General features: G+C 41.4%; 1 protein-coding gene across 1 annotated transcript in view; it reads left to right on the top strand.

Moving 5' to 3' along the window:
- Positions 1 to 21,530, top strand: part of syne1b (spectrin repeat containing, nuclear envelope 1b) — a 101,500-nt gene that overhangs the window by 69,858 nt on the left and 10,112 nt on the right. Inside the window, exons 93-134 of the mRNA XM_084742499.1 lie at positions 499 to 693; positions 1,128 to 1,304; positions 2,292 to 2,483; positions 2,872 to 3,003; positions 3,313 to 3,413; positions 3,541 to 3,694; positions 3,812 to 3,940; positions 4,057 to 4,212; positions 4,475 to 4,684; positions 5,476 to 5,577; positions 5,689 to 5,808; positions 6,154 to 6,354; positions 6,483 to 6,656; positions 6,850 to 6,981; positions 7,354 to 7,550; positions 7,808 to 7,940; positions 8,998 to 9,180; positions 9,367 to 9,516; positions 10,393 to 10,569; positions 10,668 to 10,823; positions 10,935 to 11,090; positions 11,216 to 11,386; positions 11,577 to 11,710; positions 12,055 to 12,259; positions 12,524 to 12,706; positions 12,810 to 12,956; positions 13,054 to 13,208; positions 13,442 to 13,589; positions 13,679 to 13,773; positions 13,904 to 14,138; positions 14,506 to 14,700; positions 14,935 to 15,060; positions 15,241 to 15,396; positions 16,280 to 16,438; positions 17,480 to 17,646; positions 17,748 to 17,910; positions 18,255 to 18,442; positions 18,531 to 18,681; positions 18,771 to 18,953; positions 19,167 to 19,304; positions 20,628 to 20,819; positions 20,960 to 21,287. Of these exons, the coding sequence (XP_084598625.1) occupies positions 499 to 693; positions 1,128 to 1,304; positions 2,292 to 2,483; positions 2,872 to 3,003; positions 3,313 to 3,413; positions 3,541 to 3,694; positions 3,812 to 3,940; positions 4,057 to 4,212; positions 4,475 to 4,684; positions 5,476 to 5,577; positions 5,689 to 5,808; positions 6,154 to 6,354; positions 6,483 to 6,656; positions 6,850 to 6,981; positions 7,354 to 7,550; positions 7,808 to 7,940; positions 8,998 to 9,180; positions 9,367 to 9,516; positions 10,393 to 10,569; positions 10,668 to 10,823; positions 10,935 to 11,090; positions 11,216 to 11,386; positions 11,577 to 11,710; positions 12,055 to 12,259; positions 12,524 to 12,706; positions 12,810 to 12,956; positions 13,054 to 13,208; positions 13,442 to 13,589; positions 13,679 to 13,773; positions 13,904 to 14,138; positions 14,506 to 14,700; positions 14,935 to 15,060; positions 15,241 to 15,396; positions 16,280 to 16,438; positions 17,480 to 17,646; positions 17,748 to 17,910; positions 18,255 to 18,442; positions 18,531 to 18,681; positions 18,771 to 18,953; positions 19,167 to 19,304; positions 20,628 to 20,819; positions 20,960 to 21,287 (6,946 nt within the window). The remainder of the gene's footprint in view (positions 1 to 498; positions 694 to 1,127; positions 1,305 to 2,291; positions 2,484 to 2,871; positions 3,004 to 3,312; positions 3,414 to 3,540; positions 3,695 to 3,811; positions 3,941 to 4,056; positions 4,213 to 4,474; positions 4,685 to 5,475; positions 5,578 to 5,688; positions 5,809 to 6,153; positions 6,355 to 6,482; positions 6,657 to 6,849; positions 6,982 to 7,353; positions 7,551 to 7,807; positions 7,941 to 8,997; positions 9,181 to 9,366; positions 9,517 to 10,392; positions 10,570 to 10,667; positions 10,824 to 10,934; positions 11,091 to 11,215; positions 11,387 to 11,576; positions 11,711 to 12,054; positions 12,260 to 12,523; positions 12,707 to 12,809; positions 12,957 to 13,053; positions 13,209 to 13,441; positions 13,590 to 13,678; positions 13,774 to 13,903; positions 14,139 to 14,505; positions 14,701 to 14,934; positions 15,061 to 15,240; positions 15,397 to 16,279; positions 16,439 to 17,479; positions 17,647 to 17,747; positions 17,911 to 18,254; positions 18,443 to 18,530; positions 18,682 to 18,770; positions 18,954 to 19,166; positions 19,305 to 20,627; positions 20,820 to 20,959; positions 21,288 to 21,530) is intronic.

The following is a 21,530-nucleotide window of genomic DNA, read 5'->3' as shown; positions in this document are numbered from 1 at the left end:
CTTTAAGCATATGTTTCATTAACAAGAAGTGCACAGAGCTGCCAGCACCATTTCTTAAATTCTGGTTGTAGGCTCATGGTGTGTCCAGTCAGTCAGTGCTGGGTTAGACCACAGAATGGTGACTACAGACAGAGAGATGCAGCTGCATCAGCTTTTGTAAATTAATTTATCTTATCAGCAGTCAGATTTAAAAAATAAAAAACAGATTCTGATAATTGTAAAAGTGCTGAATATTTGATCAGATAATCTGTCAACCCCTATTTTGGGCCTCTTATGTCATCTTGTTTAGCATCTATAACATCACAGGTTACAGTAAAACATTCCTTGTCTCTGCAATTTAATAACAAATTACTGCTTTCAAGTTTGCTTGAGTCAGACTTTGTGATATTTATTGTATGACACATTCACGGTGTCCACATTCATAAACGATATTTTGAATGAAAATAAAGTAAATAGACATGCAGTATGCAACTCTTCTAACACTGTTGTCCTCTCCAGGGTCTGATAGAAGAGATTCAGAGCGTGCAGGAGGAAATAAACAGGCTGCAGACGAGCTTCACTGAAGATCTGGCCTCGAATGCTGTGGACTCAGACATGGCCGACCAGCTGGCCATGCAATCCTCCCTCGCAGTGTTAGCTGAGAGGATGGCCACCATCCACATGAAGGCCACAGGGAAACAGCAACTGTTGGAGGTAGTAATTGTGAGGCTTCTGAAAGTCTGTTACTACGAATAGTAGCTTTCAGTTGTGCTTTATTGATGAATTATTTTATTTCTGTATTACTGAATTAATAAAATGAAAACTTAAGTTTGAGACAGCTTATCATGAGAAATCATGCTACCTCATCTTTGGCATTACCTTTACATACTTGTTTTTATCTGTGTACTTTTGTAATGTAATGATGTATTGTATCATATCATATTGTTTTGTATTACTTGTTGAAGCACTGTACTTACAACATTGAGCAGTAGTTTGTTATAATCATCCCAGGCAAAACTGATGAAAATTAGCTTCATAGTTAACACAGGCACATTTACATTGAAGTATAAACTACAGTGTTGATTAATGTGCACAGTCCCTGATAACTAAATAAATAAATAAGTAAAATGTGCTGTGCTCTGCCCCAGGAGCGCGTTACTGATCGTCTGGAGGGTCAGCGTCAGGAACAGGCCATACAGCTGTATCAGAACCAGGCAGATGAGCTGGAACAGTGGCTGATCAGAAAGCGCGGTGCTGTGACCTCCATCCTCGAACCTAAACCTGTTGAGGAGACAGACATGGAGGATCTGCTTGCTGAAATCCAGGTAAGACTTCCCCCTGCTGTCCAATCAGAGCAATGCATGCAAACATGTTAATCTGGATTATTAGTTAAGAATATGAATTAATTTATGGTTACTTAATAATATATGTGTCATAACAAGTTGTCAGGTGTGGCAGTACTGTGCACTGGACAGCTGTTTTTAGGTGTTCAACCATTGTCTCTGTCTGCCACACCAGTGCAAATTCGCCCATGGATTATTTACATCCGTCTTATACATGAATATTTTGTTTCCGTTGTCACATGTGGATCATCCCAAGGGGGCAGGAGCCTTTCAGTTGGTAAACAAGAGCATTAGCGGAGTTAGAGGGGCATTCAGTGGCTGGGCTCCTAAGCGACTATAGCACCAGTCTTAAGCAGATTATGCAGATGGCTCTGTGTGACAGGGGCCTGTTAGCAGCATAGGGCGGAGTAGTCAGGGGCTGTGGCTTCCAGACGATTAATGGATCCCGCTGCTGGGATTGGTGTTGGTGACAAAGCTGCTAGGATATCCAAGTAGGGGAATCCTAGAGAACGGCGAGGGCAAGGCAGAAGGGAGGGAGGGAGAGTTACTCTATGCCTTAGAATAACCTGCTGGAGCTATTGATCGCAGAGTCATGGCAATGCTACAGGGAAACAAATGTGTCTTCAGACATTGGAGCAGCATTCACTGATGGGCGTTGTAAACCTGTCTGGATTTAGAATGGTGTTCTGCAAAGGAGAATTACTTTTGAGTTTGAGCTCGAGCATGTACACTGCAGAGCATGGAGCATGAAGGATTAGTGGTAATATGTTGCACAGGAGGCGAGGCGGGAGAGGTGGGCCAAGGATGACAGCACAGGGACAGCTCTCGCTGTCCTGTGGCTTGGGGAAGCTGCTACTGGTGTAGGGGGGGTTCAGCCAGACCCTGGCCCCGGCCTGGCTGTTTGTCTGGAGGGACTGTCTGTGGTGAGGCAGCATGTTTGAGATGGCTTCTCTCCTCCTGCTGCTGCAGAACATGCTGCTGGAGATCGAAGAGAAGGTGCTGGCCCTGTCCGAGCTGTCCATGCACAGTGAGAACCTGCTGCTGGAGGGCCGAACGGAGACGAGGGAGGAAACCGAGCAGCTGGCCAGGAAGTTACGCACGTTGAAGGGCGGCCTGTTGGAGCTGCAGAGGATGCTACAAGACAAGCAGATTAACATCCAGGTGAGAAAGAGTAGCACGCTTTAAATGTTGACATACACAAATGTGTGTGCATGTTGGGTTCAGTTACTCCCCACTGTAGGTACTTCCAATGTAGGTCAAAATATTTTCCAAAAATATCACATGTGACATTTTCTCTCTAATTCATCCCTCCATAAAGATCATTTTATGTTCAAACTTGCATTGGCCTGTTAATTAGAACATAATACATCAGGCTGACCTAAGTGAAATGAAGAGTGAATATCGAATGTTTAACCTGGCACCTCTTTCGTTTAACATTTGTTTACATTTGCTGACAAATTTGCAAAACCTGTGTATCAAAATTTTATGGCTGCATGTAATGGTCCTGGCTCCTCACTCATGTTTCATAATTCATTGTCTGGTCCTCCAGGGTTCTCTGCAGGAGCAGGAGGACAGTGAATCAGACTCCAGCCTCTCACAGAGTCCCAGTGTGCAGGACTGGCTGGACCAGGCCCGGACCACACGTTCCCAGCAACACAAGGACAGTCTGCAGAGACAAAGGGTACATTGTCACATACTTTTCTTGTTTTCTTGTTTTAGTACTCAGTCTTCATAGCAGTTCACTGGGCAGTGATGGCTTAGTGATACTAAAATGAAATATCCTTTCTCACATGATTTGCTGTTCATAATTTTACCATCGTGTAGTGCAGCACTTTTGCAAGATATATTTTTACAATTATACTGGTGAAAAATTAAATATCTTAATCAAATGAAATAAAAATACTTTCATCACCTTTGACAGTTTTGTTCGGAAACACCTGAATTAATGAATTACATCATACAAAATCTGTTTTACATATCTGATTTTTAGGAACTGGAGGAGCAGCTGGCAGAACAGAAAAAATTGCTTCAGTCAGTTGCAAGCAGAGCAGAGGAGATCCTCATCCAGCAGGCCTCACCCAGCAGTGTCAGGTATTTCACATGCTATGAAATCAAACAATCATGCATATATACAAATACGACTAAAAGAAAATCATAAAATGTTAATCTGCAGCAGATTATAAATGGAACATTAATTCATTATTCTGTCACCGTGCAGCACAACAGAACCGTTTTCACCAGCAGCTTTGGTTGAGAGGGAATCTCAGGCTGCTCGAGAGCAGATGAGGCAGAGGTGGGAAAGCCTGAGACTAGAGCTCAAAACTAAACTGCAGCTCCTGCAGAAAACCCTGGAGCAGGACCACAAACAACCGGTATAGACCTTATTGTATTGTCGAAGAACGTATATTGATAGCTTTCTTGTTATCAAGATTTAAAGCCAGAGACTGTTGTTGACTGTCTATTTTCTGGTTGTTGTTTTTGTTTTACAGGTATATTCCAGAGCTTCTCGTGTGACCACAGCCGGATCGCTGTTCAAAGGAGAAACACAGGCTGACAAAGCCTCCCTGAAGACTCTGTATGACAGCTTCAGACAAACAGTAGAGGACATGACCACTCAGGTTTACTATTTCTCTTACATTATTGTACATTTTAATAAATTCATTACATCACAGCATTAAAATATGTAGTTCAGCATGTGTCAAAACAAATTTTCAACATTCTTGTGTGATCATAGCCCGGTGGTGGTGAGACACAGGTGCCGCAGATGGAACAGCAGCTCTACGCAGCTGTGTCATCCACCTCCTCTTGGCTGGATGGTGTGGAGAACAACGTCTTCTCTGGCTCAGTGCTGCTGGCTGAAAATGCAGAGACCCAGCTACAAAAACAGGAGGTACAATCAGGACTATTTGTGATTTTTCTGTAACTATTGCAGGAGATTTAAAATAGCAAATCATATGAGCCTGGAAATACTCATGAAGAATAGAATAGAATTTTGGATGGAAAATTAGAGTAAATAAAAGATTTATGTCCTCATGAGGATTTAAAACAGAAAATCAACTCTGCAGTTTATTTACACTCTGGATGTTATCCTGTCATTTTCCAGTTGAGTGTGTTTGTAAATCTTTCCCCAACTGTCATGAACTTTCATTCAGACCTTAGAGAACGATGTGAGACATGTCACAGAGGACGTGAAGCTCAGCCAGGCTCTGTTAGCCGGGTCTTCAGGGTTGAGACAAGAGGACAGAGCGCTGCTGGAGGACAACCTCGAGTGCCTGAAGGAGAGATTAGGAGCGCTGGGCTGTGCTCTGGGACAACGCTGCGACAACATGAGGACCAGAGCACATGAGCTCACAGCCTACCAGGTTTGCTTGATGTCACTTTATTTTGTTTTATCTGTTTCATTTAATGGTTTTTTAAAACATTTTTTTTTATAAAATACATAAAAAGAAAAGAAAACAGGGAGAATGAAAAAACAAAGAATGTAGTGTGGGCACACCAGGTCAAGTAATTATGATGTATCATGTCAGATGTCCATTACTGTCCAAAGGAAATCACATGAAGTTAGCGTCCTCTTCAGTCCATCTATCCCATTTTCTGAAGGTTATTCCTCTAGATCTGAAAGAGAAAGTCCTTCTTTCCATTACAAATATTTCTTTGACTATGTCCATCCACTGCTTGAGATTTGGAGGCTCAGTTTATATATATGTATATATATGTATACATTTAATAAAAATAAACAGTAGTTTACACAGATACCTGTCACAGTCATTCTTAATAATCACATCCTGTCTTTTTACACAAAGACGCAGGACCTTTACATCATTAGGGATTTCACATCCCCAAATCTTTCTTGGAGCTAAAGCTATTTTTCAGAAAATATTTGAATTGTTGCCTTTCATGATTTATTTTTCTTCATGAAAATCCACTGTGAAACCTTTACACAGTAGTCAGATTTGCAGAGCTAATAACTGTTAAGGAAATGTTTATTTCTATTGTGTTAAATCATGTTTGCTTTTATTGAACTTGATCACAGTTACAAAACACACAACATGAACATTTCCGTCTAGCCATATATTTCCAGTATTATATCTATAAATACCCTACATTTATAAATATGTATTTATATTTATAACTTGTCTTTTGTCTAATACAGACTGAGTTGCAACTTCTCCAAACTGCTTTAATTGAGACCAAGTGCCAGATCCTGCAAGCCTTAGCTGGAGCCATGGATAGACCAGCCTCAAAACAGCTGGAGGTAATGCAAGCTCTACAGATATATGTGTGCATGCACACACCCATCAAAGCTTACAGAGAACAAAAAAATGATTGTGAATGTTCTTCATTATTACTGTCTATGTTGTCCCAGGTTATTGCCAGTGCAGAGGAGAGCCTGAAAGACTTTGAACAGAGGATTACGGAGCTCAAAACCAGAGGAGCAGCACTTCAGGCAGATCAGATATCAACAAACAAAATACTAAAGCTCCAGGTAACATCAATGACTGCTCTCACTAAAAGATGCTCAGCTTGAAATCCACATAAAAAGCTGCTCAGTATAGGTTTTATTGGTTATAGATTATATTTTTGTGAAAAATATAATTTAAGAAAAAGTTTAAGTAGATAAAAGTTATGAACCTCTTATAAACATGAGTTTAGAAGACCTATGTTTTATATAAAAATGTTTTGGTTTGTTTGAGTAGACTTTGGAAAACCTCAGTCTAGCGGAACAAACATGATGCATGATACAAGAACATGAAAAAAGGAGAAAGGCTGATGGTATAGTTTCAAATAAATTAAAATTAAATGAAAACATATTCTTCATGCGTGTTTTCAGGATTCTTATGAGGAGCTGGTGATGACAGTGGGTTCCCGGCGCAGTGGCCTGAACCAGAACATGGCTCTAAAGGAGCAGTACGAGCGAGCTCTGCAGGACCTGACAGACCTGGTGGACACAGCTAAAGACAAGATGGCTGCTGATCAGAGGATCATCGCCAGTTCTGTGGAAGAGGTCCAGAATCACCTGGACAAACATAAGGTTTGTTCAACTTGGAGCTCTGAAAGGCTTAAACAATATTTATAATCAACAGTGTGCTGGAGAGAAACTACCAACAGAAAAATAACTTGCCATTTGCTTGTTTGTGTGTGTCCGTTTGTATTTTTCAGGAGTTCTTCCAGGGTCTGGAGTCCCATATGATTCTAACAGAAACGTATTTCAGAAAAATCAGTGGTCTGATGCTTCCTAAAGAGAGTCAGGCCCTGGAGGAGACACTGGCTGAAGCTCAGAGTGTCCTCAAACAGGCACACAGTAAAGGAGTGGAGCTGGAGTGTATCCTGGAGGTGAGAGAGGAAATGCTAATTGTGTTATTTATCTTTTGAAAACATACCGATACATTCATAGGAAGTGTGATGATATCATAATTTAAATAGCTTATTTTTCTGGCCTACTACCTCTACTGGTAAGAAAATCTCTCTCAGAGGCTCACCTGTCAGCTGTGTTAATTGCAAATGTTGCATGTGTTCTTTTTTTCAGACTTGGTGCCGCTTGGTGCAGGATTACCAGAGTCTGAACCGCCAGTTGGAGGCAGTTGAAGGAAGTATCCCTACTGTTGGACTGGTGGAGGAGACTGAAGAGAGGCTTATGGACAGAATCTCATTGTATCAGGTACAAAGGAACTTGAATGCAAAGTCTAGGATATAGCATAAAGTTTTTGTTTTGATAACCTCATCTATTAGATGAGACAGGTGCGTAGGAGAAGCAACTAGACCAAAAAGTTGCAAAAGTGCTCCCACACATTGTCTAACTTGTAACATAATACTTATATGTGACATTTCGGTACGCTGATGAAGGTCTTGTACCGAAATGTCACAAATAAATGTTATATTGCAAGTTAAACAGTGTGCAGGATTTCTTTTGCAAAGTAGAAATGACAAAGTATTTGTTCACCCTAACCTTCTCGCCTGTTGCTGTTTCAGCTACACTTTCACTTTTCTAAGAGTTTGTTGTCCATCTGCTCCTCTTCCATTCTCTGTAAAGGGTCTCAAGGGGAGACTGACAGAGCACCAGCACAAGCTCTATCAGGTGCTGGATGAGGGAAAACATCTCCTGCTGTCAGTGTGCTGTCCTGCACTGGAGAGTCAACTTGCACTGCTGGGGGAACACTGGCTCAACAACACCAGCAAGGTCAATAAGGAGCTGCAGCGCCTGGAGGCCATCCTGAAACACTGGACCAGGTCTGAAACACATCAGAATCTGAACTATTTAAAGGCATTAAAATCAATATGTTCTGTACTATAGGGAACCTAAGAAACATTATCTTTTACAAGCGTCTTAAATTAAAATGGGGAGCTTAGCAATGATTAGTAATTGCACAGACTTCAGTGCACGTCTTCATTTTACTAAATAAAATGCTTAAAAAGTCTGAAGCAGATAGACTGTACCTGTGATTTCTGAACTCATTGCATGACATTGTCCTATGGTTTTCCTGCAGGTATCAGAGGGAGTGTGCAGAGCTCAGCCAGTGGCTGCAGTCTGCTCTGGAGCGTCTGGAGTTTTGGAACACACAGGCGGTGTTGGTCCCACAGGAGCTGGAAACTGTCAGAGACCATCTCTCTGCTTTCCTTGTGAGTCCATGGATTTTTTTGTTTTTGCTTACATTTGTTACCTGCTTTGATCCATGGACATTTAGGCTCTTTGCCAGCAACAGTGCTAAAACTATTAGATATTTACACCAGGCTACACTGTCAGATACACAGTAGTTCAGTATTTGTGGGGAAAACTGTAGAAAATGATTATCCATGCAGTTTAGTTAGACCAAAAAAAAAATAAATCCCTGTTGGGACATTAGTCTCTGCATCTGACCCATGTTGACTATTCATGAGCAGTGGGCAGCCACAGTGTGATGTTCAGAAACCAACATTGCAACCAACTTTTGTGTCTTTATCCTGAATCAGTTTTATTAATTTTATATGCATATAAACACTAACAGAGATAAGAACAATAAAACAATGTTAATATAAGTTAATACAAAGAATAAAGAATAATAAAATACAAAATAAAAAAGAATACATTACATAAGAGTAAGTCTATAATAATGGGTTTTAAGAAGTGACTTCAAACTGATTATCTAAGCCTTATCTTCTCAGGCAGGTCATTCCAAAGTCAAGGGGCCCTGATGGCAAAGGCATGGTCACCTTTAAGCCTCGACTTTAGAACAACCAGAATGACCCCACCTGGGGATCTAAGGCCATGACATGGCTCCTATGGAGTCAATATTTCCACTATGTACCTTGGGACTAGAACCACACAGGCTTTGTGATCAGTGATCAGTAAAATCTTAAAATCAATATTAAAATCATGGTTTTGGGATGGAATAACAATAGACCAGAGGAAACCCGCTTGAGTATGAGGAGAAACTCCATACGAAATGGATCTTGTTGCTTCGAGGTGACAGTGCTCATCACTGAGCCACCATACTGCATATATCCATTAAGATGTTTAAAAATATATATTATAGTGTAATTGTTTGTGAAATTTGTATTTCCTATAATTGTAAAATTGTTAATAATAGTAGTTGTCATAGATGTAGTAATAATATGTAAAAGCCCTATTTGTAGTATCATCAAAAAATACACCTTTGATTGAATAGCAGCTTGTGACTTCTGTCTCTGTTTGTCTCAGGAGTTTTCAAAGGAAGTTGAAGGCAAGTCAAGCTTGAAGAGCTCAGTGGTAACCGAGGGCAACCAGCTGCTGCGTCTGAAGAAAGTGGACACGGTGGTGCTGCGGTCCGACCTGGCACGCATCGACACTCAGTGGACTGAGCTGCTCACACGCATCCCAGTGGTCCAGGAGAAGCTGCATCAGGTATCGTCACATGCAGCCCAACTGAACAGGCTTAGCTGCTCCAGGGCAAATAGGATTACACCTTTCTACACCGCTCCTGTACACACAGTTTTCACACGGGTTTGCCCTCAAACTGGCAGGATGTGCGTTTGTTTTCATCCTGGATGTTTAACATGTTGCTGTTTCGGGTGTTATTTTTTTACTCAGATCCAAATGGAGAAGTTGGCCTCCCGTCACGCCATTTCTGAGCTTTTTAACTGGATATCGCTGATGGAGAACGTCATAGAGGAGGATGAAGAAAACCTGAAGAGTGCAGTGGGGTCAAATGTGATTCAGGACTACCTGCAAAAATACAAGGTACTGTAGTGGACTTACCATACTTATCATGCCTGTATGCAAAGTACGTTTTCTAAAAGTGCTCGTTTTTGCCACTGACAGGCTCGGATTGTTATTATAAGTGTAGTAGTACAAGTTACAAGGATTGCTACAGAGATAGACCTTTTCTAAAGTGTAAGATCCCTTGTTTTAACCAGGAATAGATGCAATATCTCTCTTTTCAAAGTGACCAGACTCCTTTGAGAAACCTTTCAGTTCTACTGCTGTCTCTATCAGTTTTTAACCCTTTAAAACACCAAACTTTAGACAATAACACAAACCAACAAAAACACCAAAAGTCACACAATAACACAAACAAGAGTCAGCGGTAGACCAGTTAGGTCACTGTCACTTTGAACAGACCAATATCGTGTCTGTGGTTAAAAAAAATACATTCTTAGTCTTTAAAAACCGTGTTATCCTTTCCATAATTTTGTAAGATATTTGCAATAACAATCTAAGCCTGTCAGCAAAAATAAGCACTTTTAGTGGATGTTCTTTGACGCTACAAGGTTGCCTAGAGGAATTATGTTGCAGCTCGATTTTATTTCAGCCAGCCGCAGCACTCTTCCTAAATACTGGACCAATTTCAAAAATTGCTGTCTCCATTAGTCACTTAGACACAAAAACATGGGAAAATTGTAACCTGGTTGAAAAATACAGAAGTTATCCTTTTAGGGTATTTGTGTGTATCCAAAGTTTAGGTGTTTAAACATGTTCCTGATTGCATCTTTGAGTATTCCTTGTATGGACTCTTAATAACCCAATAATTATGTTGATGTCATCTATGATTATGACTGATGAACTGTGATTGCCATTTTATTTGTGAATCTACTGTTTTTTCTCCCTCCAATTCAGGGCTTCAGAGTGGATTTGAGCTGTAAGCAGCTGACCGTGGACTTTGTCAACCAGTCAGTGCTGCAGATCAGTGGTCAGGATGTGGAGAGCAAGCGCAGTGATAAAACAGACTTCGCTGAGCGACTAGGAGCCATGAACCGACGCTGGCAGATCCTACAAGGCCGCATCAATGAGCGGGTGAGGCCAGAGGCACTTAATGAAAGAATAACAGCCACTGACATTTATTAGTGCAAAATGTAGGATGTTACAGTTTTATTGGTATGAATTACTTGCAGATTCAGTTCCTCGAGAGCCTTTTGGAGATGTGGTTGGAATATGAGAGCAGCGTTCAGGCCCTCAAGTCCTGGATGGCAACTCAAGAAGAACGGTTAAAGAGGAAACACCGGATAGAGGATTTGACATCTGTGCAGAATGCTCTCAAAGACTGCCAGGTAGTCTGCTCTTACTGTGCCAGCACTGTTTTATTAAAACATGTAACTATTTTATGCTGTTATTATCAAGCCTTTCTGGGTCCATGTTTGTAAATAAATGGATTTTTTTAGGAAATGGAAGAGTTGGTGAAGGAAAAAGAGAAAGAACTAGAGAGGGTGGAGGAGCAGGGCTGTGCCCTTGTCCAGAACAAGACCGATGAGGCCTGTGCTATCGTCATGGAGACGCTCCAGGGTGTCAATCACACCTGGGCTAACCTGGACCACTTGGTAAGCTTTAATGTGGTACTTCGGTTACATCCATCTATTCTGCACCACTCTGCTCTTCCCGTTTTTCTGACCTGGTCTTTACAAGTTACTGAGTGTCACTGCATGTGTTTTTTCACCTTCAACAGATCAGGCAACTAAACATCAGCCTGAAGTCAGTGCTGGATCAGTGGAGTCTATACAAGCGGGCTTCAGAAGAGATCAATGGCCACTTGATGGAGGGTCGGTACTCCGTGTCTCGTTTCCGCCTCCTCACTGGCTCCTTGGAAGCTGTTCAGCTGCAGGTGCAAAGTCTGCAGGTATGTTGCGATGATTTATTATACCTGTCAGCTGGCCTGTAGTCATCCAGAGAAATTTGTTTCTATTGATAACATTTGTACATGTTGTTTCATATGTTTATATTTTTTCATCAGGGGAATGTTTCTAAATTTGGTCCTGTACACTCTGTATCCTCACTGGAAACGCTGCATTTGTCTGTCACCTCTGCAGGATTTGCAGGAGGAACTGGAGAAACAGGAGAGCAGTCTGAGAAAGTTTGGTGCTGTGACCCACCAACTGCTGAAGGAGTGTCACCCTTCAGTATCAGATTCTCTCAACAATGCCCTCAAGGATGTCAATGCAAGGTGATTTAATAACAATAACAAAAAACAAGTTAACATAATTTCAGGAATTTGCAAAAAAAGAAAACAATAATCAGTAACCAATGATCCAATATTAATGAAAACATACATAAACAACAATATGTGAAAAAAGACAAAGGAAAAAATAGTACATGTATGTATACAATGTATATTAATGCATGCAAGTCAAGAAAATATTCAACATAATCAGTTAAATGTGATGTTTACTTTTAAAGAAATCAAAGTTTATATCTGTACACCACAATATCTGAGGCAGTATTGGCTATGTTTCATTCTATTAAAAAGAAGATGACGTTGACATTATTACATGTCATATTTTCCCTCAGGTGGACCGGCTTATTGGAGGAGATTGCGGAGCGTCTGAGAAGCAGCAAAGCCCTGCTGCAACTGTGGCAGCGCTACAAAGAGCTTTATGAGCAGAGCTGCAACAGCCTCCAGCTGCAGGAGGAAAAAGCAGACCAGCTCCTCAAGCTCGCCTGCAGCAAGGACATCGCTGACGAAGAAGTGTCCGACTGGATCCAAGAATGCAGTGTGAGTGAGGCCACAGCTGTGCCACTGCTGACTCATTTTACATCTAAGCAAACACTCAGTATACGATGATGTATTTTAACGTGTAATGAAATGAGGTTTCTCAGCAGATTCTTGTTTATTTTTATCAAGTGAAAGTTAAAAATGTCTCTCTGTGCCGTCCAATTGATGCATACTGTTTTTCCATGTGGCATTTTGTTTTATGTTTTTTTGTGTGTAGAATGAAAAAGATGCTCCACTATAAATTTTATGGGTGTTTTTTCTCAGGAGGTTCTCCGATCCCAGGCTCCAGCGCAGGCCTCCCTGCAGGTTCTTCAAGAACTGGGAGATCAGCTGAAACAGCAGGTGGACACATCGGCAGCATCTGCCATCCAGTCAGATCATCTCTCTCTCACCCAGCGGCTGTCTGCTGTGGAACAGGCGCTGACCAGACAGCTCACCACTCTGCAGGTAGAGTAAAAGATTTATGACAAACAGTTTTGAATCAAAGTTGTCCATTGTCAGTCAGCCAGTTGGAATCATGAATTTTACTGACATATCTCCTCCACACCAGACTGGAGTTCAAGACTATGAAACCTTCAATGATCAGCTGGATTCACTGGGATGCTGGATCATTGAAGCTGAGGAGGCTCTGAAGGTGCAAGATCCCAACGGCTGCACCGACCTCACTGTCATCCAAGACCGCATGGAGGAGCTCAAGGTTTGTTTTTGTTGTTGTTTTCATTTTGTCAGTTAGTTGAAAAAATCAATTTTATTGAAACTGAGACATATGACATTTATCTCTCTTCCTCTTTCAGAGGCTCATGCTGAAATTCAGCAGTATGGCTCCTGAGCTGGAGCGTCTAAATGAGCTCGGTTACCGGCTCCCTCTCAACGATTCAGAGATCAAACGCATGCAGAACCTCAACAGGAGCTGGTCCACAGCCTCAGCACAGACCACAGAACGATTCAGGTATGATGACACATTAAAGATATGGTACAAGGTAATACAAAAAGTAACAGCCTTTCCCAACAGAGTGTACAATGCTGTATATCAATTTCTGAAAATAAATAATTCACATAAATAATGTCAAAAAGACAAGGACGTACAGTAAAGGCCAGTAACTTGGCCTTGTGAGATGGTGGAATACGTGGGCAACAAAATTATGTATTTTATTTTCTCAATTGCTGTTTGGTTCTCTGCAGCAAACTGCAGTCCTTCCTGCTGCAGCAGCAGACCTTCCTGGAGAAGTGCGAAACATGGATGGAGTTCTTGGTCCAAACAGAAGAGAATCTGGCAGTGGAGATTTCTGGGAACTACCAGAGTTTGATGGAGCAGCAAAAAGCTCATGAGGTCAGAGTCTCTTTGAAATAAAGAACACTGAAACTGCTACTTTTTAAAAAAATGTATTAATCATTAAACATCAACATGCTTTCTTCCAGTTATTCCAAGCTGAGATGTTCAGTCGACAACAGATCCTGCACTCAATCATCAGTGATGGACAGAGGATGTTAGAGCAGGGGCAGGTGGATGACAGGTAAACACTGTTTCTACTCTGTTTGTCATAAGATTTAATGTCTTATACAGTATTGCTCTGAGCAGAACATTGCTAGGCCTAGTAAATATATTTCTCTTTTAACAATTTATATTACTTCCCCCTCCTGCAGAGATGAGTTCAACCTGAAGTTGGCTCTCCTGAGTAACCAGTGGCAGGGTGTGGTGCGGCGGGCTCAACAGAGGCGGGGCATCATCGATGGTCTGATCCGCCAGTGGCAGCGCTACAGAGAGATGGTGGAGAAGCTGCGCAGATGGCTAGTGGAAGTATCCCACCCTGCAGAAGCCCTTCAGTCAGGGACTACAGTGCCTCTGCAGCAAGCTCGCTCCATGTTGGACGCTGTCCAGGTAGATCATGTAAAAGTACACATCTCAGATTTATCTAGATTGTGCTGGACAGAAAGAGTCCACCCATTAATGTCTCCAGTGCAGGCAAATATTCGCCAAAATGATTAATGTTTTAGTCTCAATGGGTCTTTGTCATGGTGACTAAGACGTGTGATGCAGCAGATCCTGGCAAAAAGATCAAAATCTTGATCGATGAAGAGAGAATAAACGTACTCGTAAAACAACAGCTACAGCAGAGACTGATGTAGTTTAGGTGCAAAAGAGGGCTTTAAAAATTGATACTGACTCAATGTTTACTGTTCATCTACATGTGTTGGTTTTGCTGTTAATTAAAAATAATTTTATCTGATTGTGCTTTCCGTTTCAGCTGAAGGAGAAGGTGCTGCAGCGTCAGCAGGGCAGCTACATCCTGACAGTGGAGGCTGGCAGACAACTGCTCCTGTCAGCTGATAGCCGGGCGGAGGTGGCATTGCAAGCAGAGCTTACTGAGATCCAGGAGCGATGGAAACATGCCAGCCTCTGTCTGGAAGAACAGAAGAAAGAGCTTGCCACCTTGTTAAAGGTAAACCAAGTCTCAGGGGACTTTGAAGGGAGACTATAAATGTTTTTGCTTTGTAGTTTGAATTCTTTTCCTTTTTGTTTTTCAAAACTTCCACCAAGATGCACAACCAGCTTTTACTTTGGTTTGAATGCCAAAGAAGTCATAATAGAGAGATTAATGGAAGTTATTTTGCTGTATAACTCTTACGTTATATTGCACTAATGCAGTTGCAACCATTGTTTTTGTCATATACAGGACTGGGAGAGGTGTGAGAGAGGGATTGGTGGATCACTGGAAAAACTTCGGGCCTTCAAACGGCAGCTGTCTCAGCCTCTTCCTGATCACCACGAGGATCTGCAAGCTGAGCAGATGCGCTGCAAGGTAACAGCCTCCAGGCATTTTTCAGTTATTTCATCAAGTGGAAATTTTACACAAAGGAAACTTTACATACCTAGAACACAGGGCTGAAATTCAGCATTGCTTTGGGAATCTTGAGGTGTTGGTAAAAGTCCTGTTGGCAAGATTTACAAACGAATAATACTACTTCTGTTTCAATAACAGGACCTGGAGAACACATTTGATGGCTGGACGGGGGACCTGGCCCATCTAACGGTGCTGCGGGAGTCTCTGTCTTGCTACATCAGTGCTGAGGACCTGTCTGTCCTTCAGGAGCGAATTGAGCTGCTGCATCGGCAGTGGGACGAAATCTGCCATCAGGTACAGTTCACTACTACGCATACATGTGCGTAACTGGTTTCCTGAATATATTACTATACTATACTATACTATATATACTGTATACTGAGTATCTAATGGGCTAATGAGGCCTTATTCAACTTTATTGGGGACCACAAGAATGAACAACTATCATATCTTTATTTTACATTACATTTACATTTACATTATTAGTTATGTAGTAACATTTATACCACACAGGTGTGACTATGGTTTTGTCTCTCTATTTCCTTGAGATACCAAATGATGGTGCTGGTGTCAAATAAAATCACAAGACTTGTATATTATGGTCTGGATGGTGACAGTTTGCCAACATCAAATATATCATCAGGATAAAAGATGGAATATATATTTGACTAATGAGTTTTAAAAATGAAATAGAGCCTTATGGAGGGAGAATGTTCACACAGAGACCGTTAAATGAAAGTATAACAAGAAGACAAAACAAGTGTTACAACTCTGTTTTTTTTTCTCACATTGGCTTTCACATGTCTGAAAAAATCTGTAACTTGTGAATGGAGTATGCACCATTGTCTGATACAGTGTAACTCAAAATGGCACTTCAGTACAGATTCTAAAAAGAAAATTTTACTGTCTACAGCAGTTCCTTTGGTGTGCAAAAGTGAAACCTCAAGGTCATAATTTTTTTCAGTTGCATCCTGTGTAGCGTCGATAAAATGTGCACACAGGAAACACACAGCCGCTGCTTGATGCAAATGAATCAGTCATGGTGCAGTGATCTCTCTGATCTCTGCTTCCTTTTCAGACTCTTTGACATCAGTGTTTAAAATGTCTCGACTGATCGTTTTTATGCATTTGGCACAGTGATGCACTTAACTGAATATATATTGCTGTACCTCTGCAGCTGTCCCTCCGCAGACAGCAGGTGAGTGAGAAGCTGAATGAGTGGACCGTGTTCAGCGAGAAGTACAAGGAGCTCTGCGAGTGGCTCACCAACATGGAGAGCAAGGTGTCCCAAAACGGAGACATCAGCATCGAAGAGATGATCGAGAAGCTTCGCAAGGTAAACAGAAATATGTCTGAGTGGACATATCATTTACTGTTTATGTAAAATTTAGCATCAGCAGTTTAAAAAAAAAAAAAAAACAGTTAGCACCAAGCTTCTTATCATCATGTTGATATCTGCTATTCCTCATAATTTTAATTATACTATCTTTAAAAATAAGAGTGTATTGGGACTAAAAAACAATGCCGTCAGATGCCATGCACCAACAGCATTATTTTCTGTAGACAGGCCCCACACCAGCAGTGGCTAAGCCCCCTCCACTTGCTCTTTACTTTAGTTTTACCTGTGCTCCAACTTCAGTCTCTGCCAATAGCCTGCACCACCCTGCCTCCCCTTGCAGCACCCCCCCCCCCCCCCGCAAGGTAGCTGAACATCTTCTTGTCACCTCTGTCTCTCGTGAGTGAAATAATGGAGAGACTAGAGCCTCTTTTCTGTTCACTTTTGCTGTTTAGCTGGTATTGGTTTGACTTGGCACGTCAGTACAGCACAACAGGAATTTACGGACTCTACGGAGGTGTGTGTCTTTTAACTGATATGCACTTGTCTTTAGTGGAGCGGCTACACTGGGCATTTCATTTCCTGTAACTTCTTTACAATAAAAGTCCCCTGTTGTTTTGTTATTTAAAAGCTTTTATTATGAAGCAGCAAAACCAGGAACTGTTGGGTTTTAAGCAGCAGTAACTTAACTCAGCTCCTATCAGCTGAAACCGAAGACGATGAAACGGTAATATAATGCAGAAACATGAAAGTACAAACACGACACAGGAAAGAAACTAAACTTAAACCACAAGAGATTCATTTAGAAGCTACAAGAGTAATGAGACCTGACCACGCAGACACTTCTAAAGACCACTTTGTCTCTGCTCTCCTGTGTAGACAGGAGCCCAGTCTCACAACACACGCTTGTTTTGTTTTGTTTTGTTTTTTGTCCATTATGCACATGAAATAACTGCAGTAAAATCCTTTTACATTTCATTGGCTCTCATTCTAGCTTTTAAGTGAAGCATTCAAACTTTTAGTTGTGTTGTGTTATGTCAGGACTACCAGGAGGAGATCACTGTGGCTGAGGAGAACAAGCTGCAGCTGCACCAGCTGGGAGAACGTCTGGCCAAAGCCAGTCACAAGAGCAAAGCAGCTGAAATTGAACAAAAGCTGAACAAAGTCAGCGACCGCTGGCAGCACCTCCTGGATCTCATTGGAGCAAGGTGACAAGACACACCTGAACATTTTGAACATTTTTTCTGTCCCTTGCAAAACTTACTTGCATTAGGTTGTACTGACAGAGTTGAATGAATTACCCTCACAGAGTGAAGAAGCTGAGAGAAACGCTGGTGGCCGTCCAGCAGCTGGATAAGAACATGAGCAGCCTTCGCTCCTGGCTGGCCCACATTGAGACCGAGCTGTCCAAACCCATCGCCTACGACTCCTGTGACTTCCAGGAGATTCAGAGGAAGCTCGATCTGCAGCAGGTAACATAATGTACAGCAGAGTACAGTACTAAGAACAGTACTACATTAGAAAATATATTTTATCATTGCAGAAATTCACTGTAAACCTGCATCCTCGAACTAGCCTGAGCAGTTACTTTTAGTAGTTGTAAACCCCAGATGTTAGCTAAAAGGTACTGAACTCTGCTCCTTTCATGGATATAATGTTTTAAAGCTTTTTCTTAATAAGAAGAATACAGCAATAACAAATTAAACAGGCATATAGAGACCTGAAATGTAGTTTCTAAAAGCTTGAATTGTACAGATAAATAAAGAGCTGTGTTGAAAATGAACTCATTTTCTGTTTCTCTTCTCTGACTATTCAGGAGCTTCAGCGCGACATAGAGAAGCACAGTACAGGAGTGGCGTCTGTACTGAATCTGTGTGAGGTGCTTCTACATGACTGTGACGCCTGTGCCACCGATGCAGAGTGCGACTCCATCCAGCAGGCAACTCGTAGCCTTGATCGCCGCTGGAGGAGCATCTGTGCCTTGTCTATGGAGAGGAGACTCAAGTAAGATGTCATATATGGGTTGAAAACACAAAGAGTAGTGAAAATATAATGTTTTCCTCACTACATTTTCAATATTTCTCTCTCTTAGGATTGAGGAGACGTGGCGTTTATGGCAGAAATTCCTAGATGACTTTGCACGATTTGAGGAGTGGCTGGCCACTTCAGAAAAGACTGCTGCTCTGCCCAACTCCTCTGGTGTCCTGTACACTGTAGCCAAGGAGGAACTAAAGAAATTTGAGGCACTGCATATTAAAAACTTAAACTGAAACAGGGAAAATGATGCCACTGTCGATTATCACCATATTAACAAATGTCTGTGTTTCTGTAGGCCTTCCAGAGGCAAGTCCATGAAAGCCTCACCCAGCTGGAGTTAATCAATAAGCAATACCGCCGCCTGGCCCGAGAAAACCGCACTGACTCTTCCTGTTGTCTGAGGGAGATGGCTCACAATGCCAATCAGCGATGGGACAACCTGCAGAAGAGGGTGGCATCAATCCTCCGCAGGCTTAAGGTTCATTGTTACATTCATGATCTTTTATTGTACGCATCTCTAAATCATCTTCTCAGTTTTATATAAGATGGTAGCATCTGTGTGTTTTGTCTGTTTGGCAGAATATTACATCGGTTAATTCACAGAAACTGTTGAACTATTCTATGCATTATGCCTTCACAATGTACAAGTGCAGATCATTCTAACAGCAGCATCTCTGTTTCAAACGTGCAGCACTTTATTAGTCAGAGAGAGGAGTTTGAGACGGCCAGAGACGGCATCTTGGTGTGGCTGACAGAGATGGACCTGCAGCTGACCAACATCGAGCACTTCTCTGAATGTGACATTCAGGCCAAGATCAAACAACTCAGGGTAGGTTTGTCACAATGCCTTCTCACTGATTTCTTTACTTTGTACTGACCACCAGATATATGTGTGTACATATATTTATCTTAGATTTATTGTAGCTTCAAGCTTCCTGAACATTTTTGGACTGAGATTTTCTAGCATAATGTTTTTTACAGTAACTTCCTTGTAGAAAACCACTGCATCATGCAGGTACAATATAATAGCAGCAACATGATGAATGTTTTCTTTTTTCATGATGTTATTACAAAGTGTATACATCTCGTTCATCTAAAATGCATGTTCTATGCTTTCAAAATTATATTGCATTAAAAGCAACTGAAATATTGGGTTGGAGACCTGATTTATGTGATGAGATGATGAGATGTCACAGCTGGGTAGATTTGGTTTATCAACAACACTAGCAAAGCAACAGTATATGAAAAGCACAGCAGGAACATCAGATAGATCGGATCGTGTTTGACTAGATATCTGTGTACTGTGTAAATGATGCATGATGATGATACATGCAGTCCAAAGATATTGTTGATATGAGATATTGTAATCCTTGTTTTTATTTATTGTGTTCTTTTTATTTCTAGTATTTTGTTGTGGAACTTGTACTCTTTCCTCTCTTTTAGATTTTTTTTAAATACTTATGTTTGCAAATTTGTGGCGGTGTAGCTATCTTTAATTTGAATGATAAGTGGATTTTTATGCTATTGTATATTTATTCTCTTTTGTTTTATTAGTTGCACAAATAAGGAACGAGAATATCTCTTTAAATGTTAAAAATATGGTTGACGGTTAAAACTGAAATAAGTAATTCTGCTGATTTCACATATCTCTGAAAGCCTCTTGTCTACACAGAAGTGACTATTGTTCTTAGTGCAATGTCACAGAGATTCTGTCTATAGGAAACTAATTAAGTGAGCAAAAAAAGTTCACTTTTGATTAATTTCAAACATGCCAATCTCTTCAAGGATTCTTACTGTGGTGTAGAAAGCTTAAATACATATTTGACCTTTGTAGTTTTTGATATGTTTAAAAGGACTTTATCTACTTTACTTTATCTACAAATTTTCTAAGGTTTTAGAGGCATGTTATCTCATATATTCTGATATTTACCATTGTGAAGAGCAGCTACACTGATGTTGCATAGTTAATATTGCAACATGACCATCTCACAAGTCATACTGACTGATCTTAAAATTGTTAAATTAAATCAGGAAATTAACATCTGGAAGTTCATTTTTCAAATTGAGATTGTGAAAGAATCTTGTGTTCATCAGGAAAAACAGAATTAATGAGGACTTGTTTATCAGAGCTCTTCCTCCTTCATTCCCACAGTCGTTCCAGCAGGAGATCTCTCTCACCACAGCCAAGATCGAGCACATCTTCCACCAGGGAGAGTCGCTGATAGAGAAGAGCGAACCTCTGGATGCTGCTGTCATCGAGGAGGAGCTTGAAGAGCTGCAGCGATACTGTCAGGAGGTGTTTGGTCGAGTGGAGCGCTACTACAAGAAGCTCATTCGACTTCCTGTAAGACCTGAGAACTTTTTTTTTTTTGTTAATCTGTGATTTCACTGTCCATTGTGGCTTATTTACAGGCACTGAACAGTGGTCTAAATATCAACAATTAAATCAGCACAAACTGACAATGTCATGAACTTTTCCTTCAGCTCGCAGATGATGATACTGAAGTGTCATTGTCGGACCGTGAGCTGGAGCTGGACGAGCCTGGTGATTTGTCCAGCCTGCCGTGGAACGAGCGTTTAGGGGACGGCTTCCTGTCACCTCTGCCCTCCTCCGGACGCTCAGCCTCCCTGGCGGCGCAGCTCCGGACCGAGCGCTCGGGCAGGGACACCCCAGCCAGCGTGGACTCCATTCCCCTAGAGTGGGACCATGACTACGACCTGAGCCGCGGGCTGGAGAGCGCCAGCAGGGCCCTGAGAGAGCAGCAGAGTGAGGAGGGAGACTTCCTCCAGAGGCATGCCTCTGCCCTGTCTGGTTAGTTTCCAAACAAACACACACAACACAATTCTGCTTAAAGTGAAGGTTGAGACTTAAAAAACTAAGAGCAATGGTGTATGAGGTACGATGGCTACAGAAATGTTTTATTTTAGAAGGGAGGGCATCCTTTAATCCTGTGGTTTCCAGCTTTTATGGCTTGTAACCCCTGAAGTATTGGCAAGAGTTGTGAGCAGTTCCTTCAAAAGTCAGAAAAATGAATACAAATATGTGTAGCAGAAT

The sequence above is a fragment of the Lutjanus erythropterus genome, chromosome 18, assembly GCF_056507025.1.
Source record: "Lutjanus erythropterus isolate fLutEry1 chromosome 18, fLutEry1.hap2, whole genome shotgun sequence".
In the NCBI taxonomy this organism is placed as follows: domain Eukaryota; kingdom Metazoa; phylum Chordata; class Actinopteri; order Lutjaniformes; family Lutjanidae; genus Lutjanus; species Lutjanus erythropterus.
The sequence above is the reverse complement of the archived record's forward strand: the minus strand, read 5'-3'. Positions and strand labels throughout refer to the sequence as shown.